Here is a 23,249-nt window from a genome sequence, read left to right as displayed (position 1 = left end):
CAGGACACAGCACTCCAACTGCTGCAGGACAGGGGTCACAACCTCAGGCAACCTGCTTCTAACCTGACCTGTCTCCTCCCTCTCATCTACTGCTGTATCAGATTCTTGTTGACTTTCCTTCTGCCCAGGTTCCCCACATTACCCCATTACCAAATAGCCTTCCATAACCCTCTCCTTTGTACAGAATCAAAATAGTCTTCAAAGTAAAATACTTCTTTCAAACCTTTGTAACACCAAAGGATTGTGATTAAAAGTTGCTATTGGATATGCTGCTGGTTAGCCATGGCTTAACTTGCAAATCATTCCAGACAACAAGATTTTGGAAAACTTCTGTACACTTTTAATTTGCAATTAACTAGTCACCGAGTTTCAACATGGAGGAAGTTTAAACCCTTCAGACTCTACCTACCAAAGAAATAAGACCTGCTGTATATGCTGTGGCAGACATTGTCTAAGCAGTAAAGGACTGAGCCAAGAGCAAAAATGATCTGCAGAACAGCAGAGCACCTCAGCAAAATGCAGCCCCCACACAGTCACTGTCAGCTTTGATTTGAAACACCAGGATTTCAACAGCAGACTGGGTGTTCCTTTTTTTCCCCCCTTATTTACTGAAGAAATGACAATACTGAGTTTAGAGTGAAGCAAGATAAACAGTAAGGAACTAGAAATGAAAAATAAAAATGTACAGCCTTTCTCAATATTTAGAGTTACTTCTCCTATTCACCTCTTGAATCCAGGAAGTGTTATTCCCATTTTGGATTTTGCTACTCTGAAACAGTGGCATTGCACATGTAGACTGTTCCTTCTCTTTTGACCTTTAAGTCTTCCCCAGAATACAAGATCCCACTGGGATAACAGCACTGCTTTAATCAAAGCAGACCTAACCACCCAGTATAAGTGATGATCCACTGCCAGAAAAGGTGCCTATGTTTCTGCATTCCTAGAGTAAAAGCCAATATTCACATACAGGCTATGTTACAGTCCAAGCAGAGTTAGGTGGCAGGATACTCCTCTGCAAGGTTGCTGTCATATGCTCAGTCCATCCTGGATTCCCTGGTCACAAACAATCAGGAGATTACAGCAATACTGGGTAATGACTGCCTTTCTCCTGTATGTATTCCACTTCCTCCCCATTTTGCTATAAGAATGAGAATACTCTCAATAGACATATCTATTCTCATGCAGTGCACTGTCCACCTGGGGGAGGTGATGCTGACATCTCCCTCCCACAGACCACTTGAAGACTAATTTAATCATTTGTCACAAAACTCTATTGCAGTCCAGCTGTACAACGTGGGAGACTCAGTACAGAGACAGTCAAGATTTCAGGAACTTCTTACTTTTGCCAGCTGCAATCCTGTAAAAGATGTCTTCCTCCCCTGTCCAGTGCTGCTTGGTTTTTCCAGAACTGCAGATCTAGCTATTATGTCACATTACATATATTTTCAGTTTTGGTTTTTTGGTGGGTTTGGTTTGCCCCTTTTTTTTTCTTGGTTGTGTTGGGGTTTCATTAATTGAGAGGCACAACACATGCATTTATATCAATGCATTCAAGCATATGTGTCCTGTAATGCTTCAGAGCAACAATTCTCCCAAAATCAAAATTTGCTGCTGACAGTTAAAAGTGTCCAGGCTTGGCCAAGGAGGCTTCTTGCACTGGGAACAGTATATACTCAAGAGAAAGCTACTGAAAGATGTGGCATCTGCATTTATTCCTTCTCTCTGGAAACTGCTAAATTCAAAGGCAAACCATTTTCTGTCCAATCTCCTAAAGCTATAGCTTTGATATGGATCCTAGCAGCCACAATGGCCTAAACATCCCCATGAATATTCAGAATCTTCAAATCTGCTCCAAAAGTAGTCACAACTACTTAACAAGCAGGAATTGCAGAGCAGTTTCTCTGACTAGATATGCCTTTTAACTCCTGGCTAAACCAGCCAGTTTAAGCATGGCACTGGTCGTATTTTGCTAGCCTGTCCTCAAGGCCAGGAGCAGTCCAGGTAGATAGGGTCACACATAAATGACAGAATGACCAAAGTGACACCCAAACCTGGATTACACGTACTCCCTCATGGTTACAGATCTATGCAAAGAACATGAGTGTTGACAGCAGACTAAAAGGACAGCGCTGAGGTCACATAGGCACAAGGATGGAAAAACAAAATGTTCCATTTGAATCTGCCTCAAAAGGAAAAACAACCCATAAAGGCAGCTGAAGCAAACACAAGAAATCTTTCTCTTTTTATTTTTCCCTTTTTCTTCCCGTTCTCTCTTCTTTTGTTAGATATATTTCTGCATAATGCAATGGATTCCTCAGAGAAAAGGATAAGGCAGAGGCTTTACTATATAGAATTTGAGCACAAAAAATGTGCCTTTCTCAGAAGTCTCTAATGTTTTCCTACTAGGAAAACAGGAAATCTGACACGGAAATATCTATTTTTAATATGAGGGGAAAATCTACCACAAGAAGGAGGAATAAAAACCATCTCACATTGGTTGAATATTTGTATTCATCATTTCAGCTGCATTTTAATTCAAATGTCTGTGCTCAGGACTGTATCAGGTGATGAGCTTGTGCTCCTATTACACATCTAATTAGTCAATAACCCCTGAGGAGTAATTTTCCACAAAGCTTCCAAGAAAAATAGCATATCCCATCAGGTTGCCTGTTAGTAAAAGGATCAGCCACAAAGGTCATGGGACTTTTCATGCTGTGAATGTTGGCATCTTCACTCCACACATGCTGTGTAGTAAGGCTAATAAGAGACTAAGAGCTGAGACAAAGTAATTTGTTGAAACTTTTAATGTTCATTGGACTGAGCAGAACAGAACATGCAAGCGGGATTCTTGTGGTCCATACAGCTGGTAATCAGAGTTCAGAGCCTGACCCAACCAGTAGTCCTATAAAGTATCTAAAATTGATGAAAATCCAAATCCTTCTCTCCTGTCTCAGTGTCTGACCCCTTGTGCACAGTCACTCACTCTGAATGAACATCTGATTCTTCTATCAGACCTTAACAGAAGGAACCAGCACTGCATCATTCCAGAATATACTGTATCCTGGCAACTAAAAGTATGAAGAACACAACCAATTTTCCCTGATCCATGCAAACCTTAATGAAATTCACAACTGCCAAACTTGAATCCTTTTTTATTAAAGCTTAGATATAACTTACCTGTTTTTCATGTTTTGGTGTCATCTTCACTGGTTTGTAGTAAAAAAAATCAACCTGAAAGAAAAACAGAACAGACATCAGATTGGTATCTAGTAGTTATTTAAAGATCATTATCATTTTTTCTCTTTATAAGTAGGCAGTGGAAAAAGCCAGGCTTAGTGCCATATATAGCAGATAACGTTTGCATTACCTGTATCTCAGAATTTATTAATTTAAAAAGTAATCCCTTTTTAGAAGCACTGGGCTAGTCCCCTTCTCTATATATTTGTCATACTGGACAGTACAGTGATGCTCATTCATCTCTGGAAGCCAGTGCTTTTCTTCTCTGCTCCAAGAGTCATCTCAGTGTTTATCTTTGTACCCACCTCCCAACAGCTCTGCTCAGCCAGCAGTCCCAGTGCACAAACACAGCCCAGGCAGTGCTGCCTGTGCCTCACTCCCAGGTGCCCAAGCACAGGTCTCTGTGACTGCAGCTGAGGTCCAGAGACTCTAAAACATCTGAATCAAGAGAATCAAGTGCCTGTCTCAACCATTTTCCTGAAACTCAGAGAACTCGAGACACAAACTGTAGGAGAGCTAAAACTCGGGCTAAATTTCACAGCATCTGTGTTTTCAAACCTCCATGTAGGTAAGGGTATAATTAGACCAAATAGACACATCCTGTCATTAACTTACATTTTAAATCTACTCTTTCACTGAAAATCCCAAATTTTTAACTACATCTGCAGTCTGATGAACTGCACAGTTGGCTCAGGACAGGTACCTACATAGGAAGAACAGGACAGCTTTATTTACTTGCCAGCTTATATGCACATCACCTCCTGTTTAGAGATAGGGAGCTTGAAGCTGCTCTTGTTATTATACAACTACATATTTAGGTCAAGCCCAGCCAAGGAGTGCTGAACACACCACCCCTGCCCAATGCCTCTTAGGAACACTTTCAAATTACAAACTCCACCCATTTTAATAAAACAGGGTACAAAGATAAGCACACATACATTTCTTTGACCAGGAAATTATCCTGGAACAAACACTTTGTTGTCAAATTTCTATTGGGTCAGTCATATCAAAATAGGATACTCTGTTTCCAAATAAAAATGGCCATTCATAAGACTTCATCCTAAAGGGTGCAATTGTATAGTTCCCATCCCTGTAAAGATAAGGCCATCATTTCACTGCTATAGCTAGAATGGTACTGATAAAATAGGAATATCAAAACCTCAAATTTCCTTTTTTTCTTCAACTCCAGTTATGTATGCTTAACTAACATGTATGTTCTGAGCTGAAGTTACAGAAGAGCACTCAAAAACTTGCTGCACAGGCTCAGCAGTGTCAAGCATCTCGGCAAGGTGGGGGGAAAAAATTGGCTCACTGGTGCTAACTGCTGTTAATGCAAAAGTATATTAGGAACTTTCCTTTTAGGGAGATAAACAACTTTTACCTCACAGGAGAGCACAAGCACACATCACAGACCTTTCATGGAATTGCATAATCATTTAGGTTACCTCCAAGATCATCAAGTCCAAACACTGACTGACCACCACGTTGTGCACTAGACCATGGCACTAAGGCCCATGTATAGTTGTTCCCTGAACACCTCCATTGGTGACTCCACCACCACCCTGGGCAGTCCATTCCAGTGTTTAACAACCCTTTCCACGAAGAAATTCTTCCTGAGGTCCAACCTGAACCTCCCCTGGTGCAGCTTCAGGCCAAGTCCTCTTGTCCTGTCACTGGTTGCCTGGAGACAGGCTGATCCCTACCTGGCTATAGCCTTCCAGGCTGTTGTAGGGAGCAATAAAGTATCTCCTGAGCCTCCTTTTCTCCAGGCTGAACACCCCCAGCTCCCTCAGCTGCTCCTCACAGGACTCACTCTCCAGACCCTTCCTCAGCTCCACTGCCCTTTTCTGGACTCCAGCACCACAATGTCCTTATCCAGGTGAGGGGCTCAGAACTTGACACAGGACTGGAGGTGCAGCCTCCCAAGTGCTGAGTACAGACAAAAAAACCCACTGTGTTGGGCTCAGGCTGTCTGAAGAAGATTCTTTCTGCCATCTCTCCCCACTGAGTATAGTTGTAAACCTATATAGTTTGGTGTTATTTCCCCCCCTTCCTGATCTGGTTGAATGTCTTGTGGCTTTTTTCAAAATGTCAATTCAATTTTTTTTTCCAGTTATGTATCTTAATTCTATCAAATTCTGCAGTGTGTTTCTCTCCATCTCTAAGCTGATTTAAGTGAGAAATTATGCACGCCCAAAATATCTCATTCGTAAGACTGCTAGCGAATGACAAGGCTGAAATAACACGTTTTATTTTGTCATCTGTTTTTCTAATGACCACGTTATGTGTTGGTGCAGGTTAGCAAGAACAGCTTAAACTCCAAACAGCCACCACAATTTAAAATATTTAATGGCAAAAAAATTAACATTTCAGCACCAAAAAGCTTCCTAAAATATTGAAAATACATGAGTTTGTGTTTCATCAAGTAATTTGGGGAAAGAAAGAATCAATAATGGAAACGCAAGCCTCCCAAAACTGCCTTTTTTCAATGATTTCAGTGAGATTGCCCAGTCATGCTGCAGCCACTTGCAAATATACTGAATGCAATATTCTGTCTGGTAGCAAGGTATATATTTGGGGACTTCTGTTACACACAGAGAAGCCAGTGAAGCAGAACGCACAGTGAAGCTAGTGAAACTTCTGCTTAAGTTATCTATTTATCTTGAGAAAAAACTACCCAAAATACCAGTGATGGAGAAAAACAGCCATCAGAAGACAAACAGAAAGCTTTTGGTCTTTTTACTCTAACCAAAATTTTCTCTGACAGGGAAATGAACAAGTGCTGGGAAACAGAATCAAAAAAGCCAGTGGTCGATCTGTAGTTTTGATAAAACACTTTCTGGTGAGACTGGGAAAACCCCCCCACATTGCTCTGAGTACGTTTTTGTTCTGCTTTTGATCTCTTATCAGTCTGAAGACTTTTTTTTTCTTTTATTAGTTTCATATACTTACTATATCAGCTGCTTCTTGCAGTATGTATTTTTTATGTTTCTTAATTGCATAACCAATGAAACTGCCAGGGAACAGCTCCACAACTGCTAACAACAACCATTCCAAAGCAAAAAGATTACGTAGGATGAATTGCCATACTTCCTGTGCCTAAAAAAAGAATCAGGAAGAAGAGGGAGGAAAAAAACCAAGTACTGCAGTGCTTTTCTTAGGGAAAACAGATAAACTGCAGTGCTCTTCTTAAGGGTAATAGATAAATAATATCAAGTATTATATTTTATTTCATATTTTAGAGATTAGTTTCTATTTTAAAATCTAAATTAAAACAGGTAATTTAACATTACTAAGGAAATACCCTTTTATCATGTAGATGGACTGCTCCTAAGGGAGGAAGTGATTTCTCCCCAGCGTTCCCAAACTGAAAGATGAAAACTCAAGCAGTAGCGCAGACAAAAAACACATCAACTTGCTCTAAGAACAGCATGAACAAATGTAAGCCCTCCTGGCTGCCTCACCAGTGGCTGTATTTAGCTGCACTGAAATTTAATGATTTCACTCCTTTCTGGGCAGTGCCCTATGCAATATCCTTACCTGCTCTGGGAGTGCTCATGCATTCCATGTGGTCAGTGTTTCCTCTCAAGGATAAATGCTCATAGTCAGTTCATCCATCCACCTTTGGTTATTTCTAATCATATAACTAAATGACTACCTTCAGGCTTTAATGGGGAAGTGATTTAGTTTTAGACCTTGGTGATGATTGAAAGTACTATCCAGTCACAAGCAATGTCCTCAGCTGTGCTTTCAAGGTTGTTCCCACCATCAGTATCAAATGAAACTTTCATTCAAGGCTTCAATATGACCAAGAGAGAGAGAGAGAGAAATTGAATCTCTAAATGCTTACAAGTCTTTCCTGCATTTTTTTTTGCTGACCTTAAGACTCAAACAAAGTCCTAAAAATTTTCATTTACAGCCTGTAAAAAGTTCAGCTGCATCCATACGTGGAATTCACTCTCAAAGAACAGGCCCATAGGCACCTGGCCATACTATGTTCCCAAAAGGCTAGTGATCTATGTGGATTTATAAAAAAAATACACATGGCAGGGGTGATGGAGGGGAGAGGAATGGGAAGAATAAGTAAGAGAAGCTCTGGAGAGTGAAAAAAAACCCTATATGTATAAAAAGACACCATTCTGTGTTGCCAAATTGACCACATCCAAACACAGCTTGGCATTTACAGCTGGGTACATGGCTAACACAGAACTACTGCTCTTGTTGATGGGAAGAATCTTATTCAAATGCTGTTCCTCAAGCAGGGACTTTTAGTCAATCCAGAATAACTCAAATGCAGCGTAAGCTTATTCCTTCTATTTCACCTGTTCCACCTTAACACCTGGGGACAACCCAACTGTAATGATCAGAGTCATGAGTTCACTTCTGTTCCTCAGTGCCTATGAACCAGATGGTGAGGACTGAAATCCAGACCGTGCAGGTCACAAAGCATGTTCCTCCTTTCATCTATCCTGATGGTTATTTGCCTCACCCTCCCTCAGCAAATTACTATAAGGATCTGTTGGTCAGAAGTAAAAAGAATGTGATACGAAACATCAGCATTTTCATCTAAACTCTACACAACAGTCAGGAGTCCACAGCCTGCTTAGTGAAATCAACAAAATGAAGTACCCCTTGAGCAAATCCTTCTCACTTCCCAGGGTCAAGATACCTGTTTCATCAGTGTTCTATCACAGCAGGAGCAGAATCACTTTAGTGCTGAGCAAAAAACAAGCATGCTGTGTAAGCTGCTTTTAAAAGAACAAGAGCTTTCCAAACCACTGACAAAATCCACACACCTTGCCTTCCACCACAATGCAATGTAGAAAAGCACTGCCAAATATCATGCCTTTGTGGCTGCACTTGAAATTCCCAGGCACTGTTGCCAAGATGCTTAGTTAACTACTCCTTCCTATGGAATTTCTCTCTATTTGGTTTCTAAACACTTGTTTATGGCTATGAGGTATAAGACAGCTTTTCCTTAACCATTACATTAGAATGTCTCCCCAATCAGCCATTCCCTTGTCCTAGATATTAAGGTATGTTTTTCCAGAAGAATTTATCTGGATCATTAAAAAAAGAAAAAATAAAGAAAAAAAGAAAAAAAAAGACAATATATAAGAAATTTTCATTTGTTTCAGAGAAACTTGAGAATCAAAGAGTTAATGAAAAACACTAATTTCCCTCTACCCTCCAAAATAAATACATCACAAGGATTACAGTGTCAGATGTGGGTCACAGATTTCCAATTACAGTGGTATTATACCACGCTTTGAATTGCTTCAAGTTAATACCATATTGCTGGACAGCAGCATATGACTTATGTGCCAAGCCATTCTGAAACCTCTAAAAGCCTAAAGATAAACAAGGAAGAAGTACTAAGAAATCTCAGAGTAGGAGAGAGCATCAGATGTTTCCCCATTCCTCTTTTTGTTCTTGTGGTTGGCCTGGTTTTGGGGGGGGAAGGGGTTTTGTTTATTTTTTGTTTTTCAGGTTCAAATTGCAGACATACACACAGCCAAAGGACTTCATGGATATTCTAAAGTTTCAGTGGATTGCTGATCTCAGAGCAACTATTATTTGGTTTTCTCATAACAGAAACTACTGATAAGGCTGACATTGGCATCTTGGGATTTTAGGCAACAACTACAGAACAGCAATTGTGGTTCAAGTCACTGAAAGAACAGTTAATGCCAGAGCTGGTCATGGTAATTATTTATTACTCAGCACTAATATTTGCCACTGCTTCTGCAGACAACCAGGGGACCACTCAAAACTTTCCTGCAGCTCCAACTCCTGTGCCTTTGCTACTCTTTCCAATTCCTATGGCACAAATGATTTTGTGGAGTACATACTCACAGGTTTTGTTGCTAGGACATTTTCAGAAGGCTGACAAAGAGATAAGGCACTCTTTGAAGGAAGCATTGGTGACCTTCAAGGTAAAGTTTCAGGAAGCGAGCTTGCTCCAGAGAGCTTTTCAGATCCCTTGAGCTAGGAGAAATCAATTTCAGAAGAAACAGCAACCTTGGCAAGCTGGCAAATTTAACCATCTTTTCAGCTGTACTCAACATGGGAAACACTGGACAGGCATTAGGCTTCTTACTGATACTTACACAGAACAGGCACACCACTGGCACTGAAACTACCTTTGAGAAGGGAAAGAAGCAAGTAATTTCCAGGCTAAACCACTTGCTGAATAGCCCCGGGTACTTTGCAAGTGACAGTTCCATTCAGTTGCAGAAGGGATGAGTGAGGGTGTACACACTGTGCACTCATAAACCACACACAGATCTTAGGAGGTGATCCAGCACAGGAAGATAAGCCACCCCTAGGTATTTTTAACATGATGTAAGTTACAAACAACACATCAGACAGCTGTTACTCTTAGAAACCAACAAGGTGGGGGTCATAAAGAGAGAATGAAGTCTCAGCATTTCTGAATGCAGATTCAATTCCTAAGAAAAATATTAGATGCTGCTTCTGAAGGAAGGTTCAAAGAATGTACATGTCTTTCTCTCAAAAATCCATGTTTTTCTCAGGAATTAAATACTTCATTGCATTAAATCAAATTAAGTTGCCTTAAAAATAGTATCTTTCTCAAGGTATCTCTGTAATAATAAATTTTTACTTATCACAGAAAAAGAAGGGCTGATGGACGCTGTATCTTTGCTGCTGAGTAAGCAGAGCAAAAGTCAGCAAATACGACACAGTCTTATCACTACATTTCCTCATTTCCTTCTCTGTCTCTCAGATGCAGAGGCTGCCATCACCTGACCCTTCCCTGAACACTTTGAATTTTATGTGCCAGAAATTTCTCATTTTTTGCTTATTTCAAAACCTTTTAATTTATGACACAATTTATCTTTTAATTTTTGTCTGCTGCTTGACAAATTGAATTGCTGTTACTTAGCACGGCATGTTTTAGCTCAGCTTTTTTCCTGCTCCGGATTTCCTTACGCTATCGAAAGATCTACTTTTGTGATGTGCTACCTGCTCCAATTCAGGAAGTATTAGTGTTTGATCTTGTGCCCAGAGAGGAAAATAAAGCAAAAGTTATAGTTTTGGCCAAAACCACAGAATTAGAAGTCCCAGTCTCATGACTCGTGCCTGGGGAGATGGCTGGGAAAGACCCAGCACAGACATAGTAAAAAATAAAACGAACAGCTAAGCAGTATCCTCCTGAGACAGACTGATCCTAAGCAGTCTGTATAACTGTAGCTCAAAACAGTGGGTAAGATAGGAAATATTGCAATCAATACAATGTACCCACAAAGCATTTTGATCTCCTCACACTGTTGTGTCTCTTGCGTCTTTTAAGTTGACCAAGCCCATGACAGATCATTACAAGAGCACAGCTGGATCAGACATCCAGTCTGATCACACTGTGGCAATTCACTCTTCAGGCTCTCTTCCCCTGAAGAATGCATCCGATGGCCCACCATTGACACAAAAACTGACTTGTCACATTTGGGTAGCTGCATCCACATATTGCACTAGTTTATTAGCTGAGTCTATCAACCACCAAATTAACCATTTAAGAATGTATTAACAGTGAATTTGACTGGCAGTTCACTTGTTCAACAGGCTTTGTTATCTTTCTAGATGCTAGACTGTGCCAGTGGCATGAAAAGAGTACTTTGGAAGCAAATAGCTTCTAAATAGTGTTACTTATTACTAACGCAGGCAATTCTGAGAAAAAAACAGCTGACTGGAGAAACTTTTCATGAGACTGACCAGTAAAAAAAAAAAGCCAAAAATCAATGATTCATCCATATACCTGGATTTTCTGCTTCTCATTTATTTTGTGCCTACTGAACATTAAGATATGACTTTGGTTGCTTTCACCCTACTGCTGCACCCTGACTTTATAAGACTAATACCAACTTTTGGCCAACTCCCAGCACAGGAGGCTCATCTCTGATGTGGCAAACTTCTTTACCGAGCTGTGAGAGAACAGCAGGAGGCATAGCAAATACACAAAAATGGGAGGGAGAGAAGGAAAGCAGCACTTGGGTTTGACTGTTCTGCCATCACAGCCAAGTCAAAGAAGTTGCTGGTCAGCCTGGAACAAACACTGTTCAAGATAAAGTGGTAAGAGAAGCAAAGGAGGAAAACAGCCTGCAGGACAAGTATGGCTCACAGCTTGCTTTCACAGTGCCCGAACCCATGTTTTTCCAACAATGAATTTAAGTAGACCACTAAGTGGTCTGAACAACAACTTCTGCCTTCAGCAGGAGAAAGATTTCACTCTCACAGAGAAGGTGCTGCCAAAATGAAGAGAATCACAGATCTGTATGGCAAACCTATGGGAAAACAGTGGATTGAGAGGAAACTGGTTTGTGTTAAATAAAGTTTATTCCAAGTGCACTTAAATATATTTATTTCAGACCAAAACAAAGCACAATCCCGTCTTAAAACAGCACAAGTGTCAATCCATATAAACACACCTTGAACTAAACCAATTGAAACATACAACTCATGTATGGATGTATTAGAAGTACTACTTTGTGGTCCTACAGCTAAATCCATACTAAATGTCCATCACACAGCTGGTAGCATATGATAACCACCAAGAGATCCTCTCCAGCTCTCCTGGTTTGTAGAAACACAGTGATGGTGCAGGGACAATGGCTTTTCTGCCCAGGGCTACGTGCAGGTCTCAGAACAAAACCACAACAATCATGGCACCTCAAAGAATTCAACGGCACAGAGGAAGCAGGAGCAGGAGGTACCAGTTACCACACAGCCCGTGCAGCTGGAAGCCCATAGAGGAAAGCCCCACTGCAGATATCAGCCTACTCCTCACTGCCTGTCACTTTTCTGCAGAACTGACACAGTTAAGTGACTTAGCACCGCTGGAGATGTAAACAACCATTACTGACGATGCATTTCCTCTTTATAGGTGAGTTTAAAATCCTGCAGCACATTATGCACAGCAAGTGTTCTACATACTTGGAAAGCACTCTGTAAAGATAGTACTGTCCTTGACAGGGTCTGTATTATTGTTCTAGCAGGAGAACAGGAAGGAGAATGGTTAGAGGTATCAGTCATCTTGTTTAAGAACAACTGCAATTGTAAAAGCTAGTTATTAACTGACTGCTGAAATCCATAATTTCATCGACATTAAAGAGAGTATAAAGCTATTCAAGGTTGTAAAGTTATCTAGTTTAGCCAAGCTTACAAAGAAAAGACAGCACCTCTTAGAATTAAGCTTTGCTAGAAATCCAGTGAAAGACATAAACCCACTTACGGTTTTTCCACACTGCTAACAAATTTCTATTTCAGACGTCTAGGACAAGTCAATTACCACTCAAGGTTGGAATGATAGAAGCTCTAGTGATCCTCAGGTGGTCAAAATAATTCTGGAGCATCAACTAGTATTTACACAATTAAGCCCCAAAGCCTTATTTTTTCAAGCAAACCTATTACACTAAGAAAAGGTACAACTCGCCTTGGTCCAAAGGTTCTGTGACTCTGGAAACCCTGGAGAAAAGGAAAGAATCCTTTTTTGAAAGAAAAATCATTGCTTATGCACATATGCCATAGTACAGGATATTATTTTCCCAGTCTGACTGAAGCTTAAGATTGCCTTATGTTTTCTTAAAGACAGTCCACAGGACTCCAAATTATCTTTACAGTTATCTTGCATTAGTTATAAGGTTTGGTGCAAATATTGATGGATAGTTTTCCCGAGAAAATCAAGATGCTTTCTTTGCAAGCTGACCTGGACTATTAACACCAACTTACCATGATTTGCATTAAACCCCTGTGATTCAGCTATGGAAAGCTCACAAAAAAAGACCTCAGCTGGGAGAGGATCTTTCATTTCTACTCTAAGGTTTAGCACTGGATTGCACACCTACTGCTAACATCTTTTTCCCAGCCAGCATGTCAAACAGATCTTCCAACTTGGCAGATTCTGTGATCCATCTTCATCTACATGGAGAGGGGGAGACAAGGGGCTTTCTGTCATCTGGAATGAGTGATTTACCTTCCTGCTTCCCCAGCTCCACATATTCATACCTGCACCCAGTGGCCAGACTGATCTATCAAGTGCCACGTAGTCCTAAATCCTTGGGGAGCACAACTCGTGTCTCAGCCATTAAACACCAGTCTTATTATTTCACATGTCTGGAGACATGTGAGGGTGTCTTTGGGCTGTGCATGAGAGACAAGGCTGTTAGACTCAGCTGTTCTCAAAGCACGATTGCAATGACACTACGTGCCAACGTGACTATTTATACACAACTGCCTGGCACGTCATAGGCTCTGGCATTATCAAGATGTTCTTCAGTGCCTGAGACTTGCAGATACGTCCCTTCTCCCCATAATCACTCCCCAACACCTCCACTGCCACCTCACCTTTTCATATGTCATAAGTAGAAATTAATTTCTTCTGGGGAAAGACACACTGCTCTTGAGAAAACAAAGCCTTCCCCTCTGGGAAGACAACTGAAAACCTCATTAAAACAGAAGCTAAAGTTATGACTAATTTAAAACCACACATCACCATTACACAATTAAAACAATGAGACTATTAGAAGGCAAAACTTATAACCTGGTGACTGCTGCTATACACAAGAAGCAAGGTAGGTGAGCAGCTAGGGCCTCCCTGAGGGAAAGGAGGAGCAGAAACTTGAAGGATGTGTGGGCAGCACACGAACTGAGGTCAGGGTAAATTACTCATTGTCAATTCTACAGTAAAAGAGATGCCTTATTACAGGAGTAGAACATTCAGCTTTGAAACAGTTTTAGCTATAAGTGAGTGCATCTTTCTGGATATCTCTGGTAGAGAAGAAAGGGAAAGGAAGAAGTAATTTTCTTGAGCCACGAATCCTTTCAGTATCAGGAAACAGGAATTCATTCACACCACAAAAACGCAGGCATGGAGGGTAAATTGCTTCCTCTTTTTATGCACAAGAGAGAAGATCCACAATGAAATTAAGGCTGGTTTACCTGTTCTCAGACAAATGGAAGTCACTGGTCTGCATCCTGCCCCTCAGCTCTATGACAATCTGTAACACCAGGCACATGAAGATGCTGGAGCAAAGAGAAACTCCCTACATTCCAATCAAGTACTTCCTTTTGGGCTGAGCCCACAGAGTGATGCTTTTTGTAAAAGTTTTTTCAAGGTTCATATCTATTGATGAATTCACCTGCCATACTGGGAGAGAGTTTGACATAAATCATGCTGAGGTGCCAGAGGGACAACGTGCAGTGCTGGTACACTGTGGACACCTTGAGCAACATCTGCACAGCATTGATCCAGATTTACCTGTTTAACTGCAGACTTTCAGCAAAGCAGAAGAAAACAAGGAATAACATAGTATGTGTGTTATTTGTGTCTGTCCCCTAAGTACTGAAGGAGTAAGCACACCAGGGAGCAAGACCAGGGCCAGCACAAAGGCTGGCAGACAGTGTGGGCTCCTTTCTCTGTGGGGAACAGGCCCAACAAAATCGGAAAGGAAACTGAAACCAGGGGCCCCGAGGACATTTAAGGGTTCTGTGAAGACTAATTACGCCTCGAGAAGAAAAAAACTGGTTTGAATTTCTCCAAGTTGAAAGAGGATTCCTGGAAGAACACTGTGGGAATTGCAGAACTATTTGTGATTTCATCATTGGATTATATTCCATTAAAACTCCCACTGTTCCACCTGGTCTACAGAAATGTGGACAAGCAGGATTCAGACAGCTAAACTTAAAATGTTCAGTGTCTTCGTGAATGCTCATGAGGTGTCCTACGTAATCTTCAGCTGCTGCTCAAGAAGAGAGTGAATCAACTGTGGGTCATGCCAGCATGACAAGTGTTTTGGGTCCCTTGAAAGGCACCGGTCACACACATCAGACCTGTGCCCAAACTGCTGGATGCTGCAAAAGCAGCACTTTGGTGCTATGTGCACTGCAGACAGATTCCTCAGGAGACCCTGCTCCTTCTGCAACATCTCCCACCATGAGAGCTTGTCTGTGCCAGGGCTGCTGCAAGTGGTTTCAGCTCCAATCTGTCTTTGCAGACTCCCTGTTTCTTCTTTCCCTCCCACAGATGCTTGATTTTAACAGCACAGAGAGCTGTTGACCAAGCGTGTGATTCAGTTGGAGCTTCTGCCAACAAGGAAATCGTGATGGCAGTCCCCTTTCTGTGGGTGGAGAGGTCACACCTGCAGCCACCAATGAAGTGGCATGACGAGCTTTTTATTTTTGCCTTGTCTTTCAATGTCTATATACAAAACATGAATGTTTTGTAAACATACTAATCAAGGATTCTTCTGAGGTTCCTTTTTTCCCCTCCAAGTTGGAGAAGAAGAATGCTTACAAAAGATGTTTCTATTCTTAAGTTCTGTGTAGAGATTTAGCAAGCAATGATACAAAGATCCAGAGCCAAACACTACGCAACAAACTTGTGCATGTAGCTCCCTGTAGACAAAAAGCATGATTTGCTTCTCTTTTCCAAGACTTATTTTACCAAAAAGTTGGGAAATTCCTGTAGGACACATAGCTGCGCTTTTTTCTATGTATTTTTATCAGAAGAACAAAAAAATTGCTGAGGGCTGTTTTTGGGGTTTTTTTAGATAACAAAAATATGCAAAATGTTTAATGAGAAGAAAGGAAAAACACAATATCCTAAATTATTAAGATCTCTTTTACTTCTCTGTTTACAAAAGCCAAAACTTTATGCATACTACACACCACACTCACGGATGTAAGATTGGTGTGACACATTGCAGAGATATACCAAAGTTGTGACCTGTCTTATACTACCTACCTACTCCCAGGAAGCAAGAAACAGCCCCAGCAGTCCATGCTGCTGAGAAAATGTTCACAACATTTTTGCTTTGTGATTTATCACAGTGTGGGTTTTGTTCTTTTGGGTTTTTTGTTCGCATTTTCTTTTTAAATCAACCTGCCAGAGGAGTGGTTCCTTCTTTCACATGGAGAAATTACAAAATTGCATGATAAAAGCAGAGAAGGTTGCAGTTGCCTGAAATGACGGCAATTAGGAAACATACTGAGCAAAAACTGACTAAAATGAGGCCACAAGACTGATTCAGCCATTTATGGTCAGAAAGGCCCCACCTTCTGCAGTGATACCCTTGACAGTATCTGTCATGCCCCAGGAGAAGAGTGGGCAGAGGGGAACACCACTCTGAAGCAAGTGATCTGCAGGCTCAGCCCAGCTGGCCAAAGGCAACACTGCTCTGTGGCAGGAGCAATAAGCTGCCAGGGGAAGGAAGGAGGGAAGCATCAAGGAAAGGTGCTCTAGGAGTGCTTAGCTAGGTATGTTCAGACTGATGATTGCCATGGCCTCTGTCTGGGTGGAAAAAGCTATTCTGTAAGAGATCCATGTGCAGCAGCACAGTGGATGTAAAATTTCTGTGAACAGAGCCTTCACCCTTATTTTGCTCTGTTCCTCATCTGTTCAGTGTAGCACTGAACTGCCTTGCATAGGTCACGTCACCACTCCTGGCTCAATGGTGACAGGCCACCAAGAGCCCACTTCACGTTTGCCAACTGATGGTTTGATTCAGTGCTTCACTTCCTCTTACGCCTGAGGATTACTCAGTTTGACCCAAATCCTCAGTAGTTTTTGCTCAGTATGGCATACTGCTTGGGAAAGGAAATATCAGGACACTCGGAGCCTTGGCACAGCACGTGAGACCTGTATGCCCCACCTAAGCTAAAAGCACCTCATCACTGTGGGCATGCAGAGACCACAGAATGAGCTCAAACAGCTACACCAGGGCTGGCTAACCTCCAGAAGAGCTGTTCCTCAGGAGTTAATGCAGAAAAGCACAGCTGTTTTGCAATAGTAGAAGTGCACAAATTCTTAGAGATAATATTTTCCAAATACTTCCTTCCTTTAAAAAAAATAAGTATAATTATTTTCCTGATAAAATTTAAAATTATCATCATCATCATCTAGAATAAAGGTACAGGTATTTCTATGAATACAACCAGGGTGTACCAATGCAAGATCTTTAAATTCATTAAAAGGCAAATACTCCTTAAATTAAACATAAACTATACACGGTAAAAAAAAAAAAAAAAGATTTCTGGATTTCAAGTTAAGCATCATTAATAACACTCCAGCCTGAGTCAGGCATAATTATTATTTGCATCTTCTACACAAAGAAAACATTGGTATTTCCACTTTTCTGAAGGAAGTCCAGTATTGCATCATTCAGGAAAGCCTTGCCCTGCATTACTTTCAGTTTCAGTTGTCTCTAGCACAAATAAGAAAACCTTTCCTTCCACTTGAGCTATTTCTGTCCATATGAGAAGCAGAGTGGGCAATGAAACTCCAGCTGCAGCTTCCCTTGGGTCACGGGTGATGTGAGCACGTGCCACACACACACCAGCAGACCCCGATCCTCAAGAGCTTCCATCTGCCTTCATCCCCTGGACACTGCCAGCAGAGTTATGCAATATTTACTGAGAACTGCCATATCCTTGAAGGGCTGTGAAAACACCCAGCCAGTTGTCCTGATCTGACGGTGACTGTATCTCCAGGGGGTGATCCCAGAGAGGAGCAGCAAACACAGGCGCCTCAAGGAAAGGCACCGGCAGCTGCTCCTGTGCCTTTGTGCCCAACTCCACAACATCCCCCCCAAGGCAAACCCAGCCACCTTCACTCGCTGGAACTTCCTTTGCTTTATAAATCAGCTGCTTTTAACTGCATACTGTGCTTTCATAGGCTGTCTTCACATGTACCTAAAAATTTCTCACGCTGCTTAACTTGGATAACACAGAATTTAAAAATAGCATAAGCAGCCTCCTGACTAACAGAACAGTACATCGAATATAAAGCATTTAATATAAAAGCATGCTATGATATACATCATATATTTGTATAGCATATGTATATTGCACGTTGTATAATGTATACACACAACAATAACAGTATGTATATATAGACACACGGACTTTTTGCACATCCCTGTGATCTTTAGATCACAGTTGCCAAAGGCGATGGATTTGCTATAGCAAAACAAAGAGGAGTGGACCAAAACAAGATTAGCAGTAACTCTTCTCCCTGCCGGGCGTTAATTATTGCCCAGGGCAGTCATTTACCGCGGCGGAGCCCTCTGTCAAAGACCAGCGGGAAAAACACGCTCCCAAGGGCCGGGAGGAGCCCAGCGGCGCCGCCGGGGCAGCGGGGACAGGGCTGGCCGAGGGGACAGGGCTGGCTGAGGGGACAGGGCTGGCTGAGGGGACAGGGCTGGCTGAAGGGACAGGGCTGGCTGAGGGGACAGGGCTGGCAGCGGGGACAGGGCTGGCTGAGGGGACAGGGCTGGCTGAGGGGACAGGGCTGGCTGAGGGGACAGGGCTGGCTGAGGGGACAGGGCTGGCTGTGGGGACAGGGCTGGCTGTGGGGACAGGGCTCCCCGGGCCCCCAAAGCACGGCCGGTGCCACCGAGCCAGGAGCGCCCCCCGAGCCCCCGCCGGGTCCGGCCCGCGCCCCGCTCCACACACACACACACACACACACACACACACACACACACAGCCCGGCAACCCGCCCCGCCGGCACCCGGCTGTCCAGATGGTCTGACACCCCTCGTTCCCGCTCCCGATGCCGCTCCCCTTCCCGATCCCGCTCCCGTTCCCGACCCCGCAGGGCTCACCGGCCGCCGCCGCCGCCGCCCAGAGCCGGAGAAGCGGCGCGTCACCGAGAGCGGGCGGGGCCTTGCTCCCTCCCCGCCCCGCCCCGCCCGGGCCCGCAGACACAGAGGGGCCGGGAATGGCTCTGAGAACGGGGTTTGTGGTCCCAGTGGCTCCGGAGGGGGGCAGGCTGAGCCCTGGGCCCGCGGCTGTGGGGCAGAGCGGGATGGAGGTGTCCTGTGACCTGTGTCCTCATCAGATCCGCGTCCTGATCAAAGCTGCGGCCCCTGATTGAGTCACCTCCACTGGGTTGGCTCCTTGGTGTTTACAGCCTGTCATACCTCGATTGAGGCGCCCCACGTGCTTTGTGAGATTGCACCCTGAGTACCCATCTTGCTCAGACTGAAAAAGTACAGGGTTAATGGGAGGTTTTTACAAGCCTTTTGGTTAAGAAGAGGAGAAAAATAAATTAAAATGATCCCTGGAGTTTTACAAGAAATGACTGGACACAGGAATTAATGCTATGGTCTAGTTGACAGGGTGGTGATAGGCCAAAGGTTGAATTTGATTATCTTAGGTGTTTTCCAACCTAAATGATTCTGTTCTGTGATTGGTAAATCCAATTACAGGTTTTTAAAAGGTGAATAAAGTATTGCCCGAAGGTTTATTTTCAGCTTTACTTGGTTTCTCAGGAAATCAATGTTCTAGTAATTTTGTTTCCTCACTGGCTAGGTGTTAAAATTCCAAGAGGGTTTTGAAATATATGATTAATGTTGTGTGCCATCCCTTGAAGATTTTTTTCATAATAGTGTTTATGCCACAACTCGGAAACCTTGGATTCCTGGGTTTTGGAATCTCTTTTGAAAAACAACTTTGCAAGCTGGGGGAAATAATTTTGTGACACGTGACAGTGCTTGTCTCTTGCTGTTGAGGCTTTTATTTTGTGGTGAAATTTAAGAGTAATAAATGAAAGCACCTTGGAAAATATCCACTGATGAGAGTAGAAGAAAAAGAGTTAATTTTCTGTTGCAACAAGAAGGGGTAAGGGTTGCTGCTTCTGAAGAGCTTGAATGATCTTATCTCAGTACTGATAAAAATCCTCAGAGGATCTGAGCAACTTCTCCTATTTTGAAAAAGAGAAATAACTTTAGTACCATTATACATGTTTACTTAATTTCTAAATACTGAAAAGGCTATAATCTTTTCTTAGCTTTTTTTTTGTCTGTAAACTGTGGACTAATTTTTCCCAAAATACATTAAAATATGAAGCAAGTTCTAGGCTAAAAATTCTCAAAGAAAATAATTATTAATTTCTCTTGAGTACTCCAAAACTTTTATCTGATAAGAGCTCTTAAATAAAACACTCCAGAGACAGGTAGAGATCAAGATGAACAACTACTGGAACATAGTGACAGAGTACAGAGAATTATGAGGATATTACATGAAGTGTCTGCATCAGTCTTTTCCACAAAATATCTCACGATGGTGAACCGCTGGCAGTGGAGACCCCTCGTGGGTGTAGACAGGGCTCCAAGTGTCACTTGTCCTGTAGTGGAAAATTTTGTGGTAGGATGGTTAAACCACCTAAAGGCTGAACATCACCTTTTTTGCTATTGCTGTCAGATGTGCTGAGTGATGGCTCTGAACAACCATCCTATCCAAGAAAGGATTCACAAAGGATGGCAAGAATAGGAAAAGGCTGAAATGAAAGGAAAGAGTGAGACTAACATAATTAAACAGCTCTCTGTGAGATTGCCAGTATAAACTTATTTTCAGAAATCAATTTTTGCTTATATTCTACCATTCAAAAATTAGTATCAGTGAGATTTATAAACCTTGGTTATCTCTGCATAAATGTGAAATAGTGCAACCTGTAAGCCACACAATTTTGCCACCAAACCCCCCCCACATAATTAGCTATAGTTAGGTTTAGCAGAAAGGGACTATACAGGCAAATGTTCTTAATGGAATAAAGAACAATTATGACAGGGAACAGTTGGGGGTTTTTTTGGTGGTTTTTTTTTTTTTTTTTTTTTCCTCTTGGAGAAGGCCTGTTCAAACTTCCAAACTGCTTGTTTGTGGGATTTGAATCCTTCATTCATTTTCCAGACTTTTTTTTTTTTGTTCTGTCCCACTTCAGTGCTGTACTCAATAATCACCTTTCATAAGGCTATGATGTGCAGATATATTCCAGGAAAGAATGGAAAATGGAAGATCTTACTTTCATTTGTAGATGACTGTGACAAGTGGCAGAATGAAGATGTGAATGATACCCCTACAGAATTTTTCTTCCTTCCTACTTTTATAGGAAAGCTTGCATCAGGAGGACCAGATGCTAATCATCATAATATTCACATTTACCACTTCTAAAGTGGAAGATATGTCCAAGCCCTTCTTGATGGATTTCCTAACAGGGGTGGGCTTCTCTTTCCACAACCTAGTTTGGTCAATGTACCCAGTTTTTATTAGCATGGACAAAGTTTCCCTAATCTAAGTCACCTTCATGATGTTTCTTATTTTATATTCTTCTCTCCATTTATTCATGGATGATGAGGGCTGTATACTCCAACTGCTTTTCCTCCTTGCTTTTGCCAGAAAACAGGCTCTCAGTTTGCCTTGATCTATATAAAGCTGTCTGGTGAAAGATTCAGAGGAACCAATTGGTTACTGCTCAGAGCATCTACCTCCAGACCTACTGAAGTGGAAACAGCTTTTAGCTCAACAGCAAATTTAAGATTATTAAAGCTGATAAATAAATAAAAAGTATAACATCCTAGGAAAAAACAGGAAAGATGAAGGAGAAAAAGATGAAAGGACTGGAAAAAGGAGATTGATTTCCTGAAGAAAGGAATAGAAATCGGGGCAAGGGGGAGTTATAGAAAACTGGTGTTGCCAATTTAGTTCTGTTGACAGATAAAATTTTGCAGCAAGGAAATTCCTGTGCATTTTCTGTGAAGTCCTCACGATATTTTTGTCCAGTTTTCTTCTGCCAGTGGCATTGTGTTCTGACATGATGTCCAAGTGTTTCTCAGGGTGCAGCTGTAGTGCTGGAGTGGGTGATGGGGCCTGCTGCTGACCTGCTGGTCTCAGGAGACTTTCCCTACACCAAGAACTTGCCTCTCAATGCTATGATAAACTAATTGCACTTCAGGGAGTTGTCGAATATATATGAAGTGTTTTTTCCATGTTTCAACAACAAAAATAAGAAAGAACCTGATTACACAACAGCTCTTTCTCAAAATTTCTACAGAAAAAAGATTTTATTCTGCTATCTTTCTATCAGTTTGGTTTATTTCAGATTAAATCTGCCACAGATATAACCATCCATTTCTTCATAAGGGTCAACTTAAATGTGCATTCATCTACACTGACATTTTGGTTTAGGTGTGGTATGTGTTTTTTTAAGCAAATCGCTGGTTGCCCTCCCTTCCTGCTCTTTGGTTCATTTTGTGGAGCAGCCCCAAAAGACACAGTAAGAAATGTCCCACCTGAAACATAACAAAAAGCTGCACTCCAACCACTGATGGAGCCAGCCTGGAACAAATCTTCCAGAGCACACAGAGGGAGAAAGTTACATCCTCCACATAAGCTGGTTTGCACTGCAGAGCTTTTCCTGTTGGATTGATAATTGATAGTTTTTGTCAGACATGACCTCACCTAAGTCACAGAGTGATTACAATGTGGGTTTTGTTACCCCATATTTCTAATCTCTCAATTATTTCATTTGAGTTGAATAAATTTCTGCATCCAGAGAATGTTACAGGACTGGATCCTGATGGCTTGATCATATAATGAAAAATTCCAGATAAAGAGGAAGATTTTTAAATTTGCAAAATACACTGCTTCAAACTAAATAACTAGAGTTAAATAACAAAGAAATGTGGGTTATTATGAACACAAATTAAAACATTATTTTTAAGACTTTCCTGTAATTTCCTTTTCACAGCTGAAGAAGAGGAAATCATGCAGCTTTAGGCTGCACTGGGATTCTTAGGCATTACTCTTAGAAAGCATTAATAAAAGATGAGAGGAGTTGTGTCAATGATTGCGGTTCTAAAAAATGCTTGGGAAAGATGCTCAATGTTTTCATCTTGTGGCATGTGTAAGGATTAAGAAAAGTATGAGATGAACAAAAGAAGGAACTCTGCAAATGTTTCCCCTTACTGGTTTATGTTCTGTGGTGGAAAACAATTGTCCCTCAACTATGGTGTCATGTTTGGCAAGGAGGAATTTCTTTGTAGCTTATTTGCAATAAAGCATGAAATAAACACATTTTCCAGTGTCTTGCTACTAATTTGTATCCATTTTCCAGGTATGTATGGCAGTAAGCAGATGAACATATTTAAATGCTCCGACCTGCAAATAGGATGCTCCCTCATGCAGCTTGGGCAAATGCTCTCCTATGTAAAACTGCTGAA

The 23,249-nt window shown here is 41.7% G+C and overlaps 1 protein-coding gene across 3 annotated transcripts in view; it reads right to left on the bottom strand.

Moving 5' to 3' along the window:
• The window catches only part of SNX10 (sorting nexin 10), a 35,117-nt gene extending 16,251 nt beyond the window's left edge, over nucleotides 1–18,866 (bottom strand). Inside the window, exons 1-2 of one of the 3 annotated variants that reach the window (XM_083854284.1) lie at nucleotides 18,855–18,866; nucleotides 3,178–3,231 (exon numbers count right to left, since the gene is read on the bottom strand). In XM_083854284.1, coding sequence (XP_083710410.1) covers nucleotides 3,178–3,201 — 24 coding nt within the window. In that variant the 5' untranslated portion in view covers nucleotides 3,202–3,231; nucleotides 18,855–18,866. Of the gene's footprint in view, nucleotides 1–3,177; nucleotides 3,232–6,185; nucleotides 6,280–6,777; nucleotides 7,237–18,854 lie in introns of those variants that run through there. The other 2 variants (XM_083854286.1, XM_083854285.1) reach the window with 2 other exon arrangements.
• Nucleotides 18,867–23,249: the final 4,383 nt, after the last annotated feature.

Source organism: Zosterops lateralis (genome assembly GCF_965231275.1).
Source record: "Zosterops lateralis genome assembly, chromosome: 1".
Classification (NCBI taxonomy): domain Eukaryota; kingdom Metazoa; phylum Chordata; class Aves; order Passeriformes; family Zosteropidae; genus Zosterops; species Zosterops lateralis.
Note: the sequence above shows the minus strand (reverse complement) of the source record. Positions and strands in the feature narration are given on the sequence as shown.